The following is a 23,023-nucleotide window of genomic DNA, read 5'->3' on the forward strand; positions in this document are numbered from 1 at the left end:
GACTTTTAAATGTCATGAACTATGATGCAAAATATGAAAATACGACTTTTATAATTCAACTGGCCATATGATGACGTCACAACATCCGATGCGCATAATGAATATTACTTTTTATTTTGAGGAGCTATAGCAAATTGAAATTTATTAGAATGATGAAAATAAGTGATCAGAGTTATTCACGCTTTTGCACATGATGTCATACAAATTTTTTAAATGGTATATCATTTGAAAGTCATATAAAGAAGTTTCTTGCACATCTACAGCTACAAGTCAATCTTATGACAAAGTTATACAATCTAATATTGGCCAGAATTAGAGATACGCTGCTGACAAAATTTGTGGAAAGAAAGAAGAACTAGACATGAATCTCGTCACTTTGACGAGTTAGTTATCCGAATGACAAACGCCACGTGCACGTCATACGTTTGAATATTTCACACAGAAAAAGATTATAGCATTATGACCTGAACTGAAGAATATGATATGTTGTTATTGCTGAATTCTGTTATTTTGTGTCATATAGTATACACAGTATAATCTGTATACATATCACATACAGTGTAGAATAGGTGAAATTACGGAACCCGCTATTTATTTCAATTTTTTGCGCAACTCTTACGTTTAAAAAATAGGAGGTGCACAAGTTCACATATATGTCGATATTTTGATAGTTACGATATGTTCTCTTTACACGTTTTAGAGAAACGCGACGCACAAAAATGACAGAAGGAAAGAAGCATAATACAGAAAAAAAAAGATGATGAAACAGGACAGTTAAAAGAAGTTATCCGCTACTAAACGGATAACTGGTAAGATTGAAAAAAAAAGATCCTGACAATAACAAGGGGTTATCCGCCTAGTGCGGATAACCAATGAACATTTCTGTATCTAAAACATGTAAATATTATTTTTAAGATCATCTAAAATTCGCATATATATATATATCTACCAAGCTACCTTCTTTGTTTTCTACTCTTATTCAGACTCCAGCCTGCCTCCTTTGTTGTATTTCTTTTACAGTATTCCTGTCCACCCAGGCAGCACTTGCCAGCTCTTATACAATGACGTTATCCAAATTCCTTCACTTGCACTGATGAAGGGCTAGTGTTGCCAGAAAGCTCTGCTAACTTTTCTGGCTGTTTAACTTTATCGTTTTGATCTAGCTTTTCGCTTTTTTTTTTTGTATCTCCATTGAGATCCAGCCACTGATACCCACAGCATTCAGTAATTTGCCTTTGGATTTATATATATAATATGATACGCCTATGATTCATTTAAGCATCGTTATGCACATGTTTATAGCTACACAAGTTAACAAAACACTGAGTTCTAGATGATTAAACAATTTTGGGTAGGGTGTGAGATAAAAAAAAATAGCCATACAGTTTTTCTTGTTCAAACATTTAATTCTTTATATCAACGTATAGAGTAATGTCTGTCCTAATTTTTTGTTTTAATATTTGATTCACTTTGAATTTAGTTCAAATTGTATGCCTTACTTTACAAATAACATATCCTGAAATCAGAAAAAATACAAACTTTTGTGACAACATCAGTATAACAAAAATGTATTCCCCAAAGTTTTTTGCCTTTTATCCATTCCCCCAAGGTCCATAGAATATATAAAAAACGCATGTCAAGTGTTACCATAGACATTGTGAAGCTCCAAACTTTGGCCAAAATTGGATTTTTTACAAGTAACAACACCCTTTTGAAAATAAATGGTACGGTCCATTCCCATGACCAACCAACAATTTTTTGCTCTGCAGTTTGTTTATAAGCCTTTCATCATCTTGTACTAAAAATGAAATTAAATTTTAACAATCTGTGTAAGAGTTATTGAAATCAACGTTTACCTATTTGAAAAATTACAAGAAAATGCTATATTTTTAAAATGGCCGTTACTATGGCAACAAGACACAGATATAAAAAATAATTTATCTGTGCATGTTTCAACCAAACATCTTTCATTGTGCAAAAGAAAAGGTCGATATTATAGACAATTGCTCTTAAAAAGTATTAAATAATCAACTCTACTGTATATTCAATATCATTCAATATATAAACAAACCTGTGTCACAAGCGGATTAATTTTTTTTCTGGAATAGGCGAAATACCCCTCTCACAAATGAAACCCTCATTATCTGATCTGAGCATTATACTTTACTATAATTCTACTTTAAGTAAAAAAGTTAACAAATAATCCCACTATTTTTAGTATAATAATTATATATATATTAAGCAAGCAAACTAATTCAGTGATCTTTAAAATCTTGTTATGAGGTACAAACAACCTTTTTTAGATTTCTTTCTTTATATTGGCATCATCAGTATGCAAGTGTTTTCGTTCAGATGTCCTGAGCCACAGTCCAGTGGATATTATCAAATGACATATGTGTAGAATAATTGAACTTGCATCAGTTGAAGGGTATGTATTCCATGACAGCTCAATCAAACCAAGAATTAAGATTCTATTATAAGTAAAAAAGAAGATAATTATAATACTTTTCATTATAACTGTAACATGTATACTGTATAAACTGTTCAGATCTCAACTACCATTGAACAGTCCCATTTCCTAAATTTTTGCGCCGCGGCTTTAGCCAGCAATGTCCCAAGAGGACATACATTTGTAAACTCGATTTTGGATTCTCGCCCTTTGATTGGTTGACGCGAATCAACAGACTGGGAAGAATTTCTCCCTTGTACCACTGAGAAGTCAAGATGTCACTAGAGGGTATTCAGTTGCATGCCTACAGGTTGAGGTCACACACATACACACAGCACATTAAAGGTCAAAATTGACCATTTGTAAATGCTATTTTTTAATTAGTTGTTGGCAAATAATACATTGTTTGAAAGGTACACATGTCTTCTTTCAAATGCTGTTGAAAGTTAGCCAACATATCAATTATTCAATGAAATACAACTAGATTACTTACACCCACCAAAATAGGCATGTGATTTATAATTAAATAGCTATGTTTTGTTAGATTTGGGTGTCTAGAAAACTCAGATCTGAGAAAACTCAGATATCTGCCTTTTCTAGATCTAGAAGACTCAGATATCAATATCTGACTTTTCTAGTTCCAAAATGGAACTAGAAAACTCAGATCATCATTTGATTGGTTGGTAGGTCATTTGGATCATTCCGTTATTAATCAGCAGGTAGGTCATTTGAAATACTAGAGTATTATTAAAACTGATTACTTTGTACGTTTTCTTACTAAAATTGTAACATGTAGAAGCGGCCTACGGCTTAAATCACAAAGAAAATACAGTGAATGTTACCGTTAAAATGTAGGCTTAAAAATGAGGCATGTACGAGTTGGTGTGGGTTGAGGTACGAGTTAGTCAAGTTGGGAATATGTACAAGTTATTTTGGGTACGAGTTGACCACTTCTAGTCTAGTACTGTAGGACCAGGCCTACTCTTCGCGATACATCGCGATAGCGTCCACACGTTGAGCCTTGAATTGAGTTTGCTAAAAGGTGTATAATGTATTTCTTTATGATTTAAGACGTAGGCTGCTACTACAAGTTACAATAATTATTATTATTAGTAAGAAAACGTATAATACTGTGTAGTATTTCAAATAATAAATAAATAATAATAAATAGCTATGTTACATTTTGTGTATTTTTACGAATAACAAACATATATTTATTTTGTTACATGTTTCCATGGTAACAAAAACATTTTCTATAAATTACTAAATATATCTGAAGAAAGAACAATGATTAATTTTAAAATGTCGAGCGGCGTTTTTTTTGTAAGAAATATTTCTTGTTTAGATTTAATTTAAAGTCAGAAACTACATTTAATGTATTGAGATACCTTTTTTCGTCTCTAAATAGTTAAAAATGTAAAAAATAAGGCAATTCTAATAATTTTAGCGCCCGCTATAAATCCCAACATGCATTACGCGCAGATCATTAATATATATTTTTTTATTCTGTAATTCACCCACTTTTCGATCGATCGTAAGGCCAAAAGAAATGGAAGACTCCTAATTTTTCAGAGAAAATACCGGGTTTCCCCCAATTTGAACTTGAACTTGAACGAGAGGACATTCACCACGAGTTACTTAGGTAGAGCATTGTTTTTTTTTTATCTTTCTTCATCTTTCTTTTTATCATAATTTACCGTAAAACATATTTAAGACAAGGAATGACCTGGTTTAATGTTTTAAAAGTAATATATATGTATTATTTTTTTTAAAACGTCACAAACTGTAGGGAATTGGTCTTTAAAGATGATAATCAATGGACAGCTTTTTGTAAAACTTTTTAGAATTTTGTGGGGGTGTCTATAATTTAGACCATCAGTTAAGGTGTGCCATTATATAGGTAGTCATTAATTGCATGTTCAACTCATAAAGAATTTTTCTCATTTTCTTCCAAAAAATTACTTCATAACATTACCAAAGGAATAAGTTACATACATGATATATTAATTATTTTTCCTTACAGTACAATAGGTTGATCAGATTGTCACAATTTAAAAAAATTCAAGCTAAAGTGTTTGTGGACATTAGCCAGGTCACTTACTTGAGAATAACAGGAATACTTGTTATCCACAGTAGGTAATGGAGTGTATGGAAATACCAGACATAGAATTGATAATGAAGACTCCTACTAAACATCATACCAAGAAAGTTGCTAGAAAACATTGTCGTTACAATATGTAAAAATATATTATTAAGGTTGATAGAAATACACTGTGAATTTGTATAATTTTGAGGAATGAGAAAACATTTACTTCGCTTATTTCTAATAATGTGATCTCTTTTTAAAAATCCCCAGCATTACCCAATGTTTTATGCAAGTCCCATTCAACTTTGGCAGATTTGACTGTACAGTAAATATTGTAATTAATAGAAAATGTAAAAAATAAAAGGATATAACTGTCATCAATAATAGTCTTGGTTTCAACTGGTTTAACAAGAAGTTCTATGATGTTTTTTCTCCTGAAAAATAATATAGCAAACAATCATTCTATTGTAGATCCAGCAGCTTAACATTAGGGACTTTACGAAACAGGACAGGAAGCCACAGGACGGTGCTCATGAATAATTTATGCATGAGTTTTAACAAAGTAAGCGGAGCTCAGTGTGCAATTCTGTCGTCTTAACTTTTTGAGGATGATAAAGTTGGCATTTTCCCGTTTACGGAGAACAACTAGAAATAAGGTACATATAACCTTAAATATACAGTTCAAATTACACTTAATTTAACACTTACAAAAGCACAAAATTTGGTATACAGGTTGTCCACTATCTACGAATTCAATTTTTGATAGGCGCCAAGCAAAATGACCCCTTGGGTCACCTAATTTGAATAATTTAAAATAGCGGACATTTTCGCTTAAACACTCTATATCTCTGAAACTACTGGTCATAGAGGGTTGATTTTTTTCACAAAATTTCTATTTACTCTAATGAAGTATTTTTTTTTTAATGACCGCCATATCTCAGTAAATAGTTTTGGTGTCAAATTGTTCACAATATATATGTATTGTTACTATTTAGTTTAATGAAACATGTCCGGAAGTACGCAGTTTTGCCTTTGACCTTTTTGGTACAATTGCCACCTGCACAAAGGTTAATATTTTTTGATATCCATAAAACTACTTGTTATAGAGAGTTGATTTAGGTGTCAAAATGTTCAGAACATAAACATTTCTATTTACTATAATAAAGTTTTTTCTCAAATAATGACCAGAAATAGGATATTTGACCGTTGACCTGTTTTTTTTCACAGTTTTTACCATATCTCATTATTGGGTTGGCGTGGAAAGTTCATTTTGGTGTCAGATTGTTAGTATGTTACTATTCTTGTTAATAGAAGATTTTTCAGTACAGTTATTAACCTGTGACATATATAAAATTCTTATGTTCCGGTTTAACCCGTATATTTATATTATTTTGCAACCCACTCAATTAACAGATAATCTAAAACATTTGAGCACTTGTCGAAGACGGCTACTTGCATGTGGAACGAAGTTTACTGAATGAAGTTGAATATATTGTTTACCTCCGGCAAGGAGGTATATGTAATCAATTGTTTGTTCGTTTGTTTGTTAGCAGTTTGTTACTCAAAAAGTAATTACAAGATCTTTACCAAAATGAACATACAGATAGATATCCACAGAGATTTCCACACCAACCCCAATAATGAGATATGGCAATTTGCCTTTTTTTTTTAAAGGGTTAAAGGTCAAATATGGTCATTATTTGAGAAAAAACTTAATTACTGTATAGTAAATTACTGTAGTAGCTAGATCAACTTTCGTATGCACTTTGAGGTCCAGAGAATTTGACTTCAGAAATTGGTTTAGGGTGGTCAAACAATCATTTTTGGCTTGGTTACACATTTTGAAAATGTGGCGAAAGGTCAAAAGGTCAGGGTGAAAGGTCATAAGACCAAACAACAATATGTCCTTAAATCTCAACAACCACTGGTCACAGCGAAGTAATTTTGGTTTCAAATTGATCAGAAGGTATACATTTATATTCAGTCTAATGGGACATTTTAGTTCAAAATGACCGGAAATGCCATTTCTGACCTTTGACCCACAACCCAGGGCATGTATTTATCTCCGTAACTACTGGTCGTAGACACTTGAATTTGGTTTTAAATTGTTCGAAATATATATTTTGTTATTTGTTAAACATTTTGAAAAATGTTACAAAAGGTCAAAGGGTCAGGGTCAAGGGTTATATGAACAAATAAATAAAGGTACTTGTATCTCGGCAACCACTGGTCGCAGCAAGTCAATTTTGGTCTCAAAATGTTCAGAAGGCATGCATTTATATTCCGTCTAATGGGGAATTTTAGTAAAAAATGATCAGAAATGCCATTTCTGACCTTTGACCCACATACCAGGGCATCTTCATATCTCTGTAAGTACTGGTCGTAGAAACTTAAATTTGGTATCAAATTGTTCGAAATATACATATTTACATTCATTGTAATAGAAAATGTGGTTAAAAGATGAACAGAAAATACTATTACTAATGTTTCAAACAAAAAACATATCTCTACACAACTTATCCTTAGACAGTAATTTTATGCAATAACTGATAGTGATACCTTAAATTGTTTCAATTTTAAGTACTAGTTATTGCTGTCCACGAGAACATTTTGATATAAACGTCAAGCTCAACAGTTTTTTTCAGAATGCTAGAAGTAACTTGCCATGTGTATCAAATTAAACGCCCCGGGCATTTCTTGTTCAAAAGGGTTTTTAGTGAGAGGGGAGGCATCTTTATTTGGGGTATAATATGGTATTAACATGTATAATCAAATAAATACCACCTAGATGTCAAAAAATACAGCACAATTAATATAAAAAAATGATAAAATTATGTCAAAATGCTTGGTAAATTGTAGATTATGGTAGTTAATGAAATGTTTTGTGATACAATTATTTTGTAAATGCATGTGGCGGAGCGTTTATTCCACATGATGTTCTATTAGAGGGAATGGTGGCGTTTATTTGAGGGAGGCTTTTATTCAAAGCGGGTGTTAATTCGAATAAATACTCGAGCTCAACAGTTAAGAATGCTAGAAGTAACATACCATAGTTATCCGAATAAAAGGCCCGGGCATTTATTTATTCAGGGAAGGCGTTTATTTTGTTTGGGTGTAATAATGGTAACATGTATAATAAAATAAATACACCCCAGATAAAAAAAAAATTAATTAATATAATAAGAATAATAACTGGATTAAACCTCATTCTATTCTGGTGCAAGTAAAATCATGTAATAAAAGGTATCAGAGACAACTATAATAGACCAATTCATTGTCATTATTCCGTAACACTGTTGCATAATATTTTTGAATGTTACCGACAAAACTTATACATAATATGTATAAGTTTTGTCTGTGTATATTATACACGTCTGTTCCCAGTGTAGATAATAAAACAATATATGTTTCTGGAGATTTATTATCAATACCACTAGAAACTTTGACATGTTTTAGGTACTGAATGCATTGACAACTAGAAAGACACTGCGAGAGTGCCTACTGTAAAATTCTCCTACATCAGATTTCTCCGGTAAAAAAATATATATATATATTTGTGTGTGTCTTAATGCTGTTTGTGATTTACGCTAATTTCACTACAAGCATGTGTATGCGAGTTTGGTGTAATGGTTATGTAACAAGCCTTTCAATTAACAATAGCTTCAGTTGACTAACAATAGAACAGCAACGCGAAAATCAAATGAGTGAATTTGAAAAGAAATAGGTTTTGTAAACTACTCACATCAAAAAACGTGCACATTAAATAAAATTATGTTTTAAAATTACAAATCACAAATTATAACTCTTGCCTCTTGTACAAAAAATGAAGTTTTTTGGACAAGTAGTTCTCGAGAAAATTCAATTTGAGTTTACTTGTTACTTTAAGACTGCTCGTCGGCTTTTGAAAAATTCTGTCCTATCTTTTTAACACTAGCAGGTCTGAAAAGTATACTAAAAAGTGGTCCAAAATTGAGACCGTGGTCCGAAATGGTCCCAAAATTTAATGGAATGGTACTTGACCACATATCTATCTGTAGATTAATTTTGGTAAAGACCTTGTAATTACTTTTTGAGTAATCCTGCTAACAAACAAACAGACAATTTCACAAACAGACAGACAAACTAGCCTTCTCGCATAGCGCGATACTTGGCCAAATCAAAATTGGCCTCCTAAACACACTTGACCTTGACCGATTTTAACCCGATCAAAGTTCAGTATATGTCATAAACCTCCCATGTAACATAAAAATAGAGACATTATTTCTCTAGATTTAATTATAAATCAGCCGTATAATTTATATACTAAGAAATATACTTGAACAAACAATACGAATAATAAAAAAAAAATCTGATTTCGATTCATTTCCCAAGGTGAGACTCGATCTCGGTAACTTAAATGCTGTAGACACCAGCACAGACCACCGAGCCATACACAACTGACTGACATTTGAAGAAAGATTCCTATGTGTATTTACCATTGTGAGCGATAGAGTGATGACAAACACACACACAAACCGAACAATAGAACAGCAACGCGAAAAACACACGGGTGAATTTGAAAAGAAATAGGTTTTTTAAACTATTCGCATTAAAAAACCTGTAAATTAAATCTAATTAAGTTTTAAAATTACAAATCACAAATTATAACTCTTGCCTCTTGTACAAAACTGAAGTTTTTTGGACAAGTAGTTCTCGAGAAAATGCAATTTTAGTTTACTTGTTAATTTAAGACTGCTCACTGGCTTTTGATAATTCTGTCCTATCTTTTAACACTAGCAGGTCTGAAAATTATTTTTAAAAGTGGTCCAGAATTGGAACCGTGGTCCGGATTTTAACCAAAAATGGGCGGTGTCATCCTTGCACCATGTGACATGTATGGTAGTAATTTGGAGTCATTCGAATCAAAACTGTGAGCGCTAGAGTGATGACAAACAAACAAACAAACAAACCAACAAACAAAGAAACAAACAAACTAGCCTTCGCGCATAGCGCGATACTTGGCCAAATCAAAATTGGCCTCCTAAATAAAACTTGACCGTGACCGATTTTAACCCGATCCAAGTTCAGTATATGTCATAAACCTCCCTTGTAACATAAAAATAGTGACATCATTTCTCTAGATTTAATTATAAATCAGCCGTATAATTTATATACTAAGAAATATACTTGAACAAACAATAAAAAAAAATCTGATTTCGTTTCATTTCCCAAAGTGAGACTCGATCTCGGTAACTTAAATGCTGTAGACACCAGCACAGACCACCGAGCCATACACAACTGACTAACATTTGAAGAAAGATTCCTATGTGTATTTACCATTGTGAGCGATAGAGCGATGACAAACACAAACACAAACCGAACCGAACAATAGAACAGCACGCGGAAAAAACACACGGGTGAATTTGAAAAGAAATAGGTTTTTAAAACTATTCGCATCAAAAAACCTGTACATTAAATCTAATTATGTTTTAAAATTACAAATCACAAATCATAACACTTGCCTCTTGTACAAAAATGAAATTTTTTGGACAAGTAGTTCTCGAGAAAATGCAATTTTAGTTTACTTGTTAATTTAAGACTGCTCACCGGATTTTGATAATTCTGTCCAATCTTTTAACACTAGCAGGTCTGAACATAATTTTTAAAAGTGGTCCAGAATTGGGACCGTGGTCCAGATTTTAACCAAAACTGGGCAGTGTCGTCCTTGCACCAGGTGACATGTATGGTAGAAATTTGGAGTCATTCGAACCAAAACTGTGAGCGCTAGAGTGATGACAAACAAACAAACAAACAAACAAACAAACTAGCCGTCGCGCATAGCGCGATACTTGGCCAAATCAAAATTGGCCTCCTGACATTGACTAAATTTTCACCAAAAGTGTGTGTCTTATGCTGTTTGATTTAGGCTAATTTCACTACAATCATGTGTATACGAGTTTGGTGCACAGGTTATGTAAACCAGCCTTTCAACGAACAATAGCTTCAGTCGGCTAACAATAGAACAGCAACGCGAAAAACACACGGGTGAATTTGAAAAGAAATAGGTTTTGTAAACTACTCGCATCAAAAAACCTGTATATTAAATCAAATTGTGTTTTAAAATTACAAATCAAATATTATAACTCTTGCCTCTTGTACAAAAATGGAGTTTTTTGGAGAAGTAGTTCTCGAGAAAATGCAATTTAAGTTTACTTGTTAATTTAAGACTGCTCACCTTTTGATAATTCTGTCCTATCTTTTAACACTAGCAGGTCTGAAAATTATTTTTAAAAGTGGTCCAGAATTGGGACCGTGGTCCGGATTTTAACCGAAATTGTGCAGTGTCGTCCTTGCACCAGGTGACATGTATGGTAGTAATTTGGAGTCATTCGAATCAAAATTGTGAGCGCTAGAGTGATGACAAACAAACAAACACACACACACACACACACAAACCGCACCAATCAACATACTTGGCCAATTTTCAATTTGGCCAAGTAACAAACAAACTAGCCTTCGCGCATAGCGCGATACTTGGCCAAATCAAAATTGGCCTCCTAAACAAACTTGACCTTGACCGATTTTAACCCGATCAAAGTTCAGTATATGTCATAAACCTCCCATGTAACATGAAAATAGAGACATAATTTCTCTAGATTTAATTATAAATCAGCCGTATAATTTATATACTAAGAAATATACTTGAACAAACAATAAAAAAAAATCTGATTTCGTTTCATTTCCCAAGGTGAGACTCGATCTCGGTAACTTAAATGCTGTAGACACCAGCACAGACCACCGAGCCATACACAACTGACTAACATTTGAAGAAAGATTCCTATGTGTATTTACCATTGTGAGCGATAGAGCGATGACAAACACACACACAAACCGAACCGAACAATAGAACAGCACGCGGAAAAAACACACGGGTGAATTTGAAAAGAAATAGGTTTTTAAAACTATTCGCATCAAAAAACCTGTACATTAAATCTAATTATGTTTTAAAATTACAAATCACAAATTATAACACTTGCCTCTTGTACAAAAATGAAGTTTTTTGGACAAGTAGTTCTCGAGAAAATGCAATTTTAGTTTCCTTGTTAATTTAAGACTGCTCACCGGATTTTGATAATTCTGTCCAATCTTTTAACACTAGCAGGTCTGAACATAATTTTTAAAAGTGGTCCAGAATTGGGACCGTGGTCCAGATTTTAACCAAAATTGGGCAGTGTCGTCCTTGCACCAGGTGACATGTATGGTAGTAATTTGGAGTCATTCGAATCAAAACTGTGAGCGCTAGAGTGATGACAAACAAACAAACAAACAAACGAACTAGCCTTCGCGCATAGCGCGATACTTGGCCAAATCAAAATTGGCCTCCTGACATTGACCCAATTTGCACCAAAAGTGTGTGTCTTATGCTGTGTGATTTAGGCTAATTTCACTACTATCATGTGTATACGAGTTTGGTGTACAGGTTATGTAACCAGCCTTTCAACGAACAATAGCTTCAGTCGGCTAACAATAGAACAGCAACGCGAAAAAAACACTGGTGAATTTGAAAAGAAATAGGTTTTTGTAAACTACTCGCATCAAAAAACCTGTATATTAAATCAATTTATGTTTTAAAATTACAAATCACAAATTATAACTCTTGCCTCTTGTACAAAAATGAAGTTTTTTGGACAAGTAGTTCTCGAGAAAATGCAATTTACGTTTACTTGTTAATTTAAGACTGCTCACCGGCTTTTGATAATTCTGTCCTATCTTTAAACACTAGCAGGTCTGAAAATAATTTTTAAAAGTGGTCCAGAATTGGAACCGTGGTCCGGATTTTAACCAAAATTGGGCAGTGTCGTCCTTGCACCAGGTGACATGTATGGTAGTAATTTGGAGTCATTCGAATCAAAATTGTGAGCGCTAGAGTGATGACAAACAAACAAACACACACACACACAAACCGCACCAATCAACATACTTGGCCAATTTTCAATTTGGCCAAGTAACAAACACACACACAAACCAAACAGATCAACATACTTGGCCAATTTTCAATTTGGCCAAGTAACAAACACACACACAAACCAAACAGATCAACATACTTGGCCAATTTTCAATTTGGCCAAGTAACAAACATATACCTCCTTGGCGGAGGTAAATAAAAGCATCAGAAGTTATCATGATAAAACCATACTACAACACTGTACTACACAAGGGTATTTTCAGGAAAGCTGGACATATTGTACAATAGTAATGAAACTATGTATTGGCATTTAAAAATATGCAAAAGATTGTTGTCAAATTGTAGTCACAAACAAACAGATGATAGAATGAAGATCCATTATGAGTGCAATCGTGTCAGGATAATGATTTGTCATTGTTTTATATCATTATACTGCACCTGGAGGAGAAGATCCATTTAATGTTATCTATGACAGTGTCACTTTTATTCTAAAAGACAGAAACATTTCGTTAAAAAGCATAAAAAAGAAAACGAATCATGTAAAGTACCTCTTATCAGTTGAGAAACGAATTATAATTATTAAAATTAGAGTATTTATTCGAATTAACACCTGCTTTGAATAAAAGCCTCCCTCAAATAAACGCCACTATTCCCTCCATGTGGAATACGCCCGCCACATGCATTTACACAATAATTGTATCACAACACATTACATTAACTACCATAATCTACAATTTACCAAGCATTTTTTTCACTTTTTGATATTAATTGTGCTGTATTTTTTTTACATCTAGGTGGTATTTATTTGATTATACATATTACCATACCCCAAATAAAGATGCCTCCCCTCCCCCTAAAAACCCTTTTGAACAATAAATGCCCGGTTAATCGCACACACATGGCAAGTTACTTCTAGCATTCTGAAAAGAACTGTTGAGCTTGACGTTTCTATCAAAATGTTCTTGGGGACAGCAATAACTAGTACTTGAAATTGAAACAATTTAAAGTATCAGTTATTGCATAACATTACTGTCTAAGGATAAGTTATGTAGATATGTTTTTTGTTTGAAACATTAGTAATAGTATTTCTGTTCATCTTTTAACCACATTTTCTATTACAGTGAATGTAAATATGTATATTTCGAACAATTTGATACCAAATTTAAGTTTCTACGACCAGTACTTACAGAGATATGAAGATGCCATGATATGTGGGTCAAAGGTCAGAAATGGCATTTCTGATAATTTTTGACTAAAATGTCCCATTAGATTGAATATGAAAGCATGCCTTCTGAACATTTTGAGACTAAAATCGACTTGCTGCGACGAGTGGTTGCCGAGATAGAAGTATCTATTTATATTTGTTCATATAACCCTTGACCCTGACCATTTGACCTTTTGTAACATTTTTAAAAATGTGCAAAAAATAACAAAATGTTTATTTCAAACAATGTAAGACCAAATTCAAGTGTCTACGATCAGTAGTTACGGAGATACATACATGCCCTGGGGTGTGGGTCAAAGGTCAGAAATGGCATTTCCGGTCATTTTTGACTAAAATGTTCCATTAGACTGAATATAAATGTATACCTTCTGATCAATTTGAGACCAAAATTACCTCGCTGTGACCAGTGGTTGTCGAGATTTAAGGACCTATTGGTGTTTAGTTTGATAACCTTTCACCCTGACCTTTTGACCTTTCGCCACATTTTCAAAATGTGTAACCAAGCCAAAAATGATTGTTTGACCATCCTAAACCAATTTCTGAAGTCAAATTTTCTGGACCTCAAAGTGCATACGAAAGTTGATCTAGCTACTAGAGTAAATAGAAATGTTCTGAACATTTTGACACCTAAATCAACTTTCTATGACAAGTAGTTTTATCATATGGATATCAATAGATATTAACCTTTATGCAGTTGGCAATTGTACGCGTACTTCCGGACATTTTTAGATGAAATGTTTCATTAAACTAAATAGTAACATATATATTGCGAATAATTTTACACCAAAATAAACTGTCTGTGACAACTATTTACGGAGATATGGCAATGCCTTAAAATATGGGTCAAAGGTAAAAAATACTTCATTGGAGTAAATAGAAATGTTAGTCCGGGAGCCCATGAAGATTTGTTTAGCATTGCGAGTACAAAAGGTCTGAGGCATAGAATATGTCAAGTAGGGTCCAGGGACCATCAAACGGCCGTTCTTATAAGTTCCCGCCCCTGTACCAACTCTAGGGAGGGGCGCTCAAAATACCCCAAAATTTGATTTAATTAGCATAATCGAGTACATAAATGAAACCAATGTTAAAATGTTTATTTCTAGGGTCTAATTGAAGATCCGTCATTCTTAAGTGTCAGCTCCTGTACCTAGTCCACTTAAGAAAGCCACTAATTAGCATTTTAATTAGCATGGTCGAGTACATCGATGAAACCTTGGGCAATACAATAAGTACATTTACCCAACTGAGAAAACGTAATTCTTAAGTGCCAAATCCTGTACCATGACCCCTTAAGAAAGGGTCAAAGGTCAATATATGTCTCACCTATACTTAATTAACATAATGAGTACACCTGTAAAACCAATGCAAAAATGTTTATTTTTAGAGTCTAATTGAAGATCCGTCATTAAGTGTCAACTCCTGTACCTAGTCCACTTAAGAAAGCTATTAATTAGCGCTAATTAACATTTTAATTAGCACAATCGAGTACATCAATAGAACCTTCGGCAATACAATAAGTACATTTGCCCAACCAAGAAAACGTAATTCTTAAGTGCCAAATCCTGTACCATGACCCCTTAAGAAAGGGTCAAAGGTCCGTTTCTGAACAAACACTTGATTATGCATACTGAAGAAAATTATAAAATATTTATTTTTAGTATCTTCCTTAAATGGCAACTTCTGTCAATTAATTTCAGAAAGCTGGTAATTAGCATATTAATTAGCATGACTATATATGCTATAAACTTATATATACTAATATAGACTTATTTAGCATTAACGCCATATAAGGATAAAGATTCTAAGTTATGCTTTTAAAAGACGTAGATAGAGACCTTTGCATTTTGAAAATGTTTATTAAAATTAGTAGTATTCTGTTAAGATTTAAGTAAACATAAAATAAAAAAAAATATTAAATTCCAGTACGTATCAATTCTGGCAAAAGAAATGACAATATGATAATTATGTCTAAATAGTGTCAAATTATAAATTGTAGTAAAAGTTTAATACTACAAATCACATGCAAACTAATCAGAAGAGACTGCATTGTCAACGCCGTTATCATTCATCACATTTTCTCCTGGTCTGGCATCTGGGTTCCTTCATGTCATATCCACTTTCCAGATCCCAGCCGTTTGATATATGGGTGTTCACAAACATCAGCATTTTCACACATTGGTGTAACAAAAATAGCTCGATTCTGCCTCACACAGTGGAATGGAACTGCTATTTATTGTTTTCAGCTTTTCCAATGGATTGTTTGATGATGATTTTGGTCTTTAAGATTTTTTAAAGATCTTCTATCTATGTTTGTTTAGTGTCAACTTGGTTTTTTTCTTTTTGGATCTTTATAATGATAGCGATATTTTATGAATCTTCTGATTATTTTGACTTTGTACATATTTTTAATTAGCTCTTCAAAAACTTGTTGGGTCTGGCCTTTCCTTTACGAAGAAATGAACTGGGATAGTCACACCCGTAAAAGGCATGTAATCATGGTAGCGCGACACACACATCTGATGTCAAAGTAACTCGTACATTGGTGTTGCTGATGTATCTAAAGTTTTTCTTCCAACATCTAACCATGCTGATACATTAGGATGACTGCAATATCAGTACCTGATGCCTCGTTTCACTTTTTACATTGCTGATGTTCACCGCGCTCCTTAAAATTAATTTTTCGTTACGTGGATGCATAAAAACATTCAAACTCTTTTGACACCTTTAATACTAATTATACTGTAATAATGTTATCTCCTTGTCCCACTACTTTGTTCCTAACAAACTCTCCCTCAACCCAACCATAACATCTTATTTGGAGTTATAATAATGATGTGTCCATACTTAAAACTTTATTGAAAACCATGAAATCCCCTCAGTTAAATCTATTACATTCCATTGGGTTATCATTAATAACAGCCTCTCATCATGGAAACTCTCTAAGAAAATGAGAAAAAAGTGTCTTGGAATCATATCTAAGTTATCTTCCTTCCTCCCCTCTAGTATTCTCAAAACCTATTATCCTTAACTCATCCTTTCTTATTCGAGCTATCGTAATATTGTCTTGGCCAACCCAACAAACATCCGTAATTTCATATTCTGCAAAAATGCTTCTAATTATCTATCTGGTGCCCATCCACTGTCACATTACTCCCATTTATTTTTCCTTCCTTTACTTCTTAAACTCAAATGATCACGGACATTAATTCTTTTACCAGCAAGGACAAGGTGTATCTTTTTGCTACTAATAACACCATTCAATCCTGCCACAAGATCTTCATCTTTTTGGGATTCCGTCTTCGTCCATTAATATTTTACATTATTATTATTAGTGGTTTTCTTAATAAGCGGAATAGGTAGGCATACAGGTGATGGATCTTCAGTTGTCTCTAAATATAAACATTTTAGAATTGGTTTCACATTGTGTTCTCACGGTCTAGCCATTTTGCCACCCGGCAAATTGGCACCGGCAAATTGGCACCCGGCACATTGCCACCCGGCCCTTTGCCGCCAGGCCTTTTACCACTTGTCATTTAGCCACCCAGTCCTTTGCTACCCGGCCGCATGTGGCATATTGCCACCTTAGGCCTTTTGACACCTGGGCCCTGCCACCTGGCCAATTGCCACTACTGGCCATTTGTACTACCAAACTTGGCACGCACATTTCTTCCACCAAATCAATCTCTTGTGGGGTACCACAGGGAACCAAACTGGGACCCATACTATTTTTCGTTCTAGTAAATGATGCTGCCATTGAAAGTTGTAGGCGTTGGAAATTTGTGGATGACCTGACTCTAGGAGAAGTAACCAAATGTGGTGCTTCCTCTAACTTACAAAGTGTCCTTAATAGTGTCAGTGAGTGGTGTGCATCTAATGATGTTCTACCTAAACCAGCTAAATGCCAAGTAATTGAATTTAACTTTTTAAAGCAAAGGCAGCTTAATTTAGTATACACTATTGATAATGTTAATCTTCCAATAGTTGGTAAGTTAAAACTGCTAGGTGTAATAATCTAAAATGACCTCAAATGGGGTTCAAATGTTAATGATATAACATCAAGAGCCTCGCGTAGACTATTCTCACTATGTATCCTGAAAAGGTCTAGTGCACCAGTCAGTGACCTGGTTGCAGTATTTACATCATATATCAGACCTGTGCTGGAATATGCCTGCCAGGTTTGGCATTCATCATTAACTGTTCAGCAATCTAATTTAATAGAAAAAATTAAAAAACGGGCATTGCGCATAATTTTGAGCCCACATTATGTTAGCTATAAATTAGCCTTAGAGCAAGTGGGTTTGCCTTCTTTCATTTCATTTCATTCATTTTATTCATCAAAAAAACATAAAAATCATAAAACATGTCAAAGATAAAATGCATAAAAGATGAAAAGGATCAACAACAAAAGCTAAAAGCTTGTACAAGGTTGAAGACCTAAAAAAACTAACAGCTAAAACTATAAAAGGATATATACAATATATTAACATATAAAAATAAAATAACAATGACAATGACATCGGCAGAAATTAAGATTTGTACTTATTAATTAGATTCAACTTATACAATTTTTTAAAAACATTGATGGATTTTGCATTTTTAAAAGTCATATCTAAGTTGTTCCAGACATGAGGACCCGAAACAGCAATACTATGACTTGTAGAAACTAGTCTTCGAAGAGGAGGTCGAAGTTTACATTTTCCTCTAGTATTGTACTTATGACCATTACCATCAGTAAAATTTTTAAGGTTTAAAAATCGTAAATCAGGATTATTCAATATTCGGAACATAAAAATGCCAATTTGGTAATTATGAATATCGTCAATTTTTAATACATTATGTATGTGGAAGAGAGGACTTGTTGGTGCACGATAATCAGACCAAGTTATAGCTCGTATCGCTTTTTTCTGGAGTTTAACAAGTTTATCAGTATAAGAAGCATATGAATTAAACCAAATAATGTTACAATAGCTGATAAGAGGTTGCATAAGTGACTTATAGATTGAAAGGAGTGCACTTAAAGGAAGGTAGTGACGAATTTTGAAAAGTAAACTAACATATTTAGATATTTTTGAAGTAGTGAGATCAATATGAGTTTTAAAATTAACAAATTTGTCAACAAAGACTCCTAAAAACTTATAGTAATTTGTTTGGGATATAGATTTATCAGCAATTTTAATGGATATATTATTAACATTAATTTTACTTCTTTTAGTTCTAAAAATTATATATCTAGTCTTATCACAGTTAAGAGAAAGTTTATTCACCTAAGCCATTTATAAATTTTAATAAGTTCAGAATTAACAATATCAATAAGGGTATTCAAATTGGGGTTTGATAAGAACAGATTTGTATCGTCAGCGAATAAAGTCATGTTGAAAATATTTGAAGAAATAAAAATATCATTTATATATATGATAAATAATAATGGCCCAAGAATACTTCCTTGGGGTATTCCATAATTATTAGTTGTGTGTTCAGAAGAAATTCCGTTAATGACTGTATATTGCCTTCTTCCATATATATAGTTTTTAAACCAAGATAGTGCAGACCCCCTAATACCATAGTATTCAAGTTTCCATAATAAAATCGAATGGTCAATCGTGTCGAAAGCCTTACTCAGGTCAATAAATATTCCAATAGCAGTATCTCCTCTATCTAAGGCAGCTTGTACTTTTTCAATAAGATTAAGTATAGCCATAAAGGTTGAACTGTTTTTAAGAAACCAATATTGTTCTTTGTGGATGATTGCAAATTTATCTAAAAAGGAATACAAACGGTTATAAACAATACGCTCTAAGATTTTTGATAGAGCAGGTAAAATGGATATTGGACGATAATTATTAAACATGTTTTTATCACCAGACTTAAATAGAGGAAATATCCTTGCTATTTTGCTTAGCTCAGGTACAACACCACTTTCAAGTGATAAATTAAAGATGTATGATAAAGGTGACACTACATATGGAATAATATATTTAAGTAATTTACTGCTAATTTCATCAATGTATATCATAGGCTTTTGTCCTCATGAAATCAGTAACGAAATTGTATACATTTATTTGGATAAAATACAAACTAAGTCGTAAACAAGGTGGTCTACTTTAACAATTATCGGAAAACTTTAAACATCTGGGTCTATACCATAGAAAAGCAATTATTAATTAAAATGATTTACACATTTTAATCTTTCGTTCATTTTAATTTAATTGCAGGCCTAATTAAGAAGGGCAAATAACACTCTCAGATCAGGAGGCAAAAGGCCGGGTGGCAAAAGCCCGAGTGGCAAAAGCCCGAGTGGCAAAATGGACTGGGTGGAAATGGGCCGGTGTCGAAATACCGTGTGGCGAAAGGCTGGCAAAAGGCCAGGTGGCAACCGGCCGGAACCTATATGTACTACTTACTATGCTAATTAAAGTTCAGGTGGGACATACATTGACCTATGACCCTTTCTTAAGGGATCATGGTACAGGATTTGGCACTTTACGTTTTCTCAGTTGGTTAAACTTACTTATTGTACTTTCCAAGGTTTCATTGATGTACTTGATCATGCTACTTTTATTGACCACTAATTAATTACTTTCTTAGGCAGATTAGGTACAGAGGAGTTGATACTTAAGAATGATAGATCTTCAATTAAACTCTAAAAATAAACATTTTAGCATTGGTTTCACATGTGTACTCATTATTTGAATTAAGTCCGGATGGGACATACATTTGACCATTTCTTAAGGGGTCATGGTACAGGATTTGGCACTTAAGAATTACGTTTTCTCGGTTGGCTAAACGTACTTATTGTATTGCCGAAGGTTATATTGATGTACTCGATTATGCTAATTAAAATGTTAATTGCGCTAATTAATGGCTTTCTTAAGTGGACTAGGTACAGGAGTTGACACTTAAGAATGACGGATCTTCAATTAGACTCTAAAAATAAACATTTTTGCATTGGTTTTACATGTGTACTCATTATGTTAATTAAGTCTAGGTGGGACATATATTGACCTTTGACCCTTTCTTAAGGGGTCATGGTACAGGATTTGGCACTTAAGAATTACATTTTCTCAGTTGGGTAAATGTACTTATTGTATTGCCCAAAGTTTCATCGATGTACTCAACCATGCTAATTAAAATGCTAATTAGCGCTAATTAGTGGCTTTCTTAAGTGGACTAGGTACAGGAGCTGACACTTATGATTTTACGCTCTAGCGAACACGGAATGTCTGTCGTCCTCCCCTAATCATCCGTAGTCCCTATTAAATATACAGAGAGTTACCATCAATATTTCAGCATTACCACAGCAAATTTCGTAATTGGTAAAGCGTTTGTCTGCATTTCTGCTACAGTTTTATTAAAGTCTTCAAAACAATATACTAACCTATTCCAACGATACAGACCAAAGATAATAAGAGCTGTAAGATGACAGACTAACAATGCAAGCTGAAAATTCCGGTTTAAAAAAAATTCTTCTGATAGAAATCGCCAGTTTACAGTCCACTTAAAAAAAAACTGACGACTGAGCTCGAATGAACGTAAAATGTAACCAACCGGATTGACTTGTAGAAAAGGAACAGCTAAAATGACCTAAAAAGTTTTAAAGACACATATTAATCAAGTTCATTATTGTACAGTAGTATAACAGGTAAATTAAATGATATATATATTGCAATTAAAATGCTTTACCATTTCAGTCTTTGATTGGCACCAATACACAACATGGAATTTTAACTCTCAAATTGTAATATCAGTACATTATAAATGTTAGCCACATTTTAAACAAAAATCCTGAAAGAAAATGTTTAATGCTAAAAAGGCTGGTATATTTTGATAATGTATTTTACTATACCTGCACTGCTGCACACACCAAAAGCTTAGGTATTGTTCGCAAAAAGCCATATTCTGTCAAAAGTAGTAGCAGAAGGCCCGGAGCAAACAGTAATATGTTCATCTTAATGGAAACACCAATACTACAAGTAAAAATGTTATTATTATTATGGAGGAAGTATGTATAAAACACAGGTGCCCATATTTGTTTGCTAAATCTTAGTGTTATTATTATATATATGTTATTTCACTTTGGGTCAAGTCAGATAGGAGGCTACCACAGAACTTTTTTCCCCCAAATACTTTATACAATTTTAACCAAGTTAAATGTGCAGTGCAAAAGCGCATATCATATACAGATACAGATCTTATATTATCATACAAATCAAAGTAGTACATTATGAAATTTGTCTTCTTGTTGCGAAAAAGAATACAAAACGTGAAATACAACAACATTATCTACAGTGAATATACTATTACTAATTATCTTATCTAAGTTTATTTTTATTAAAAACACTGACTGCTGAAGGTAGAAAGGATTCCTAAATCGAGTTGTTTTAATATGCATCATTCTTAATCTACCAGACTTATTAACTATAAACTCTCCATGCAAGGGATACGTATCATCAGAGATAATAGATTTAACTTTCTTATTTATAAGATCATTGCAAATGTTTTCTAAGGGGTCTAAGTTTACGTTTATGATTTTGCTAGCTGTCTTCACTACCCAATTCAGTCTATTGTAATCAGCTTTGGTAATACTGTTACCCCAAACAATGCAGCAAAAACAGAGTACAGATTGTATTCATCAGGCATCCTTCAGTCAAAATTGACTATGGAGACAACATTGGAGAGAATTTCATCCGTTATCCAGTGTGAGTTCCAGTAGCTGATCTAGATTTTCTTTTTAGATACCTCTCTTCATTTTCCATACGATATCTTTCTTCGCTGTGTACAAGTCCTGCCTCAATACAGTCTTTCCATGATTTTCGGTCATCAACCTTTTTTTCCCAGGTGTTAACATTGATGTCCATTGCCTTCAAGTCTCTTTTACATGCATCTTTGAAATGCAAAAGTGGACGTCCTTTGGATCTTTTACAATTCGCTAGCTCACCATGTACAACATAACCTTTGGAGTTCTTGTATCATCCATTCTTCTGACATGACCAAGCCATCGTAGTCTTCACTGTCGAATTAATGTAAACATCGAAGGAATGCCACATCTATCAAGGATACTGTTGTTTGTTACCTTGTCCTGCCATCTGATATTTAAGATAGTCCGTAGACAGCGGAGGTGAAATATATTTAGTTTCTTTTCTTGTCTAGCATAGATTGTCCACGATTCAGCTCCATAAAAGAGGACACTAATGACACATGCCATATACACTTTGATCTTCACAGCCACACTAATATTTTTGTTTTCCCAAACAAGTACAGACAACTGACTGAGAGTACTAGAAGCTCTTCCGATTCGAATGTTTAGTTCACAATCAAGAG

General features: G+C 33.4%; 1 protein-coding gene across 1 annotated transcript in view; it reads right to left on the minus strand.

The window, feature by feature from the left end:
* Positions 1-1,393: 1,393 nt before the first annotated feature.
* The window catches only part of LOC140044979 (dol-P-Man:Man(5)GlcNAc(2)-PP-Dol alpha-1,3-mannosyltransferase-like), a 57,803-nt gene continuing 36,173 nt past the window's right edge, over positions 1,394-23,023 (minus strand). Inside the window, exons 5-9 of the mRNA XM_072089698.1 lie at positions 21,549-21,669; positions 21,081-21,286; positions 4,901-4,969; positions 4,551-4,682; positions 1,394-2,471 (exon numbers count right to left, since the gene is read on the minus strand). Coding sequence (XP_071945799.1) covers positions 2,300-2,471; positions 4,551-4,682; positions 4,901-4,969; positions 21,081-21,286; positions 21,549-21,669 — 700 coding nt within the window. The 3' untranslated portion in view covers positions 1,394-2,299. The remainder of the gene's footprint in view (positions 2,472-4,550; positions 4,683-4,900; positions 4,970-21,080; positions 21,287-21,548; positions 21,670-23,023) is intronic.

Source organism: Antedon mediterranea, chromosome 3 (assembly GCF_964355755.1).
Source record: "Antedon mediterranea chromosome 3, ecAntMedi1.1, whole genome shotgun sequence".
NCBI classification, from domain to species: Eukaryota; Metazoa; Echinodermata; class Crinoidea; order Comatulida; family Antedonidae; genus Antedon; species Antedon mediterranea.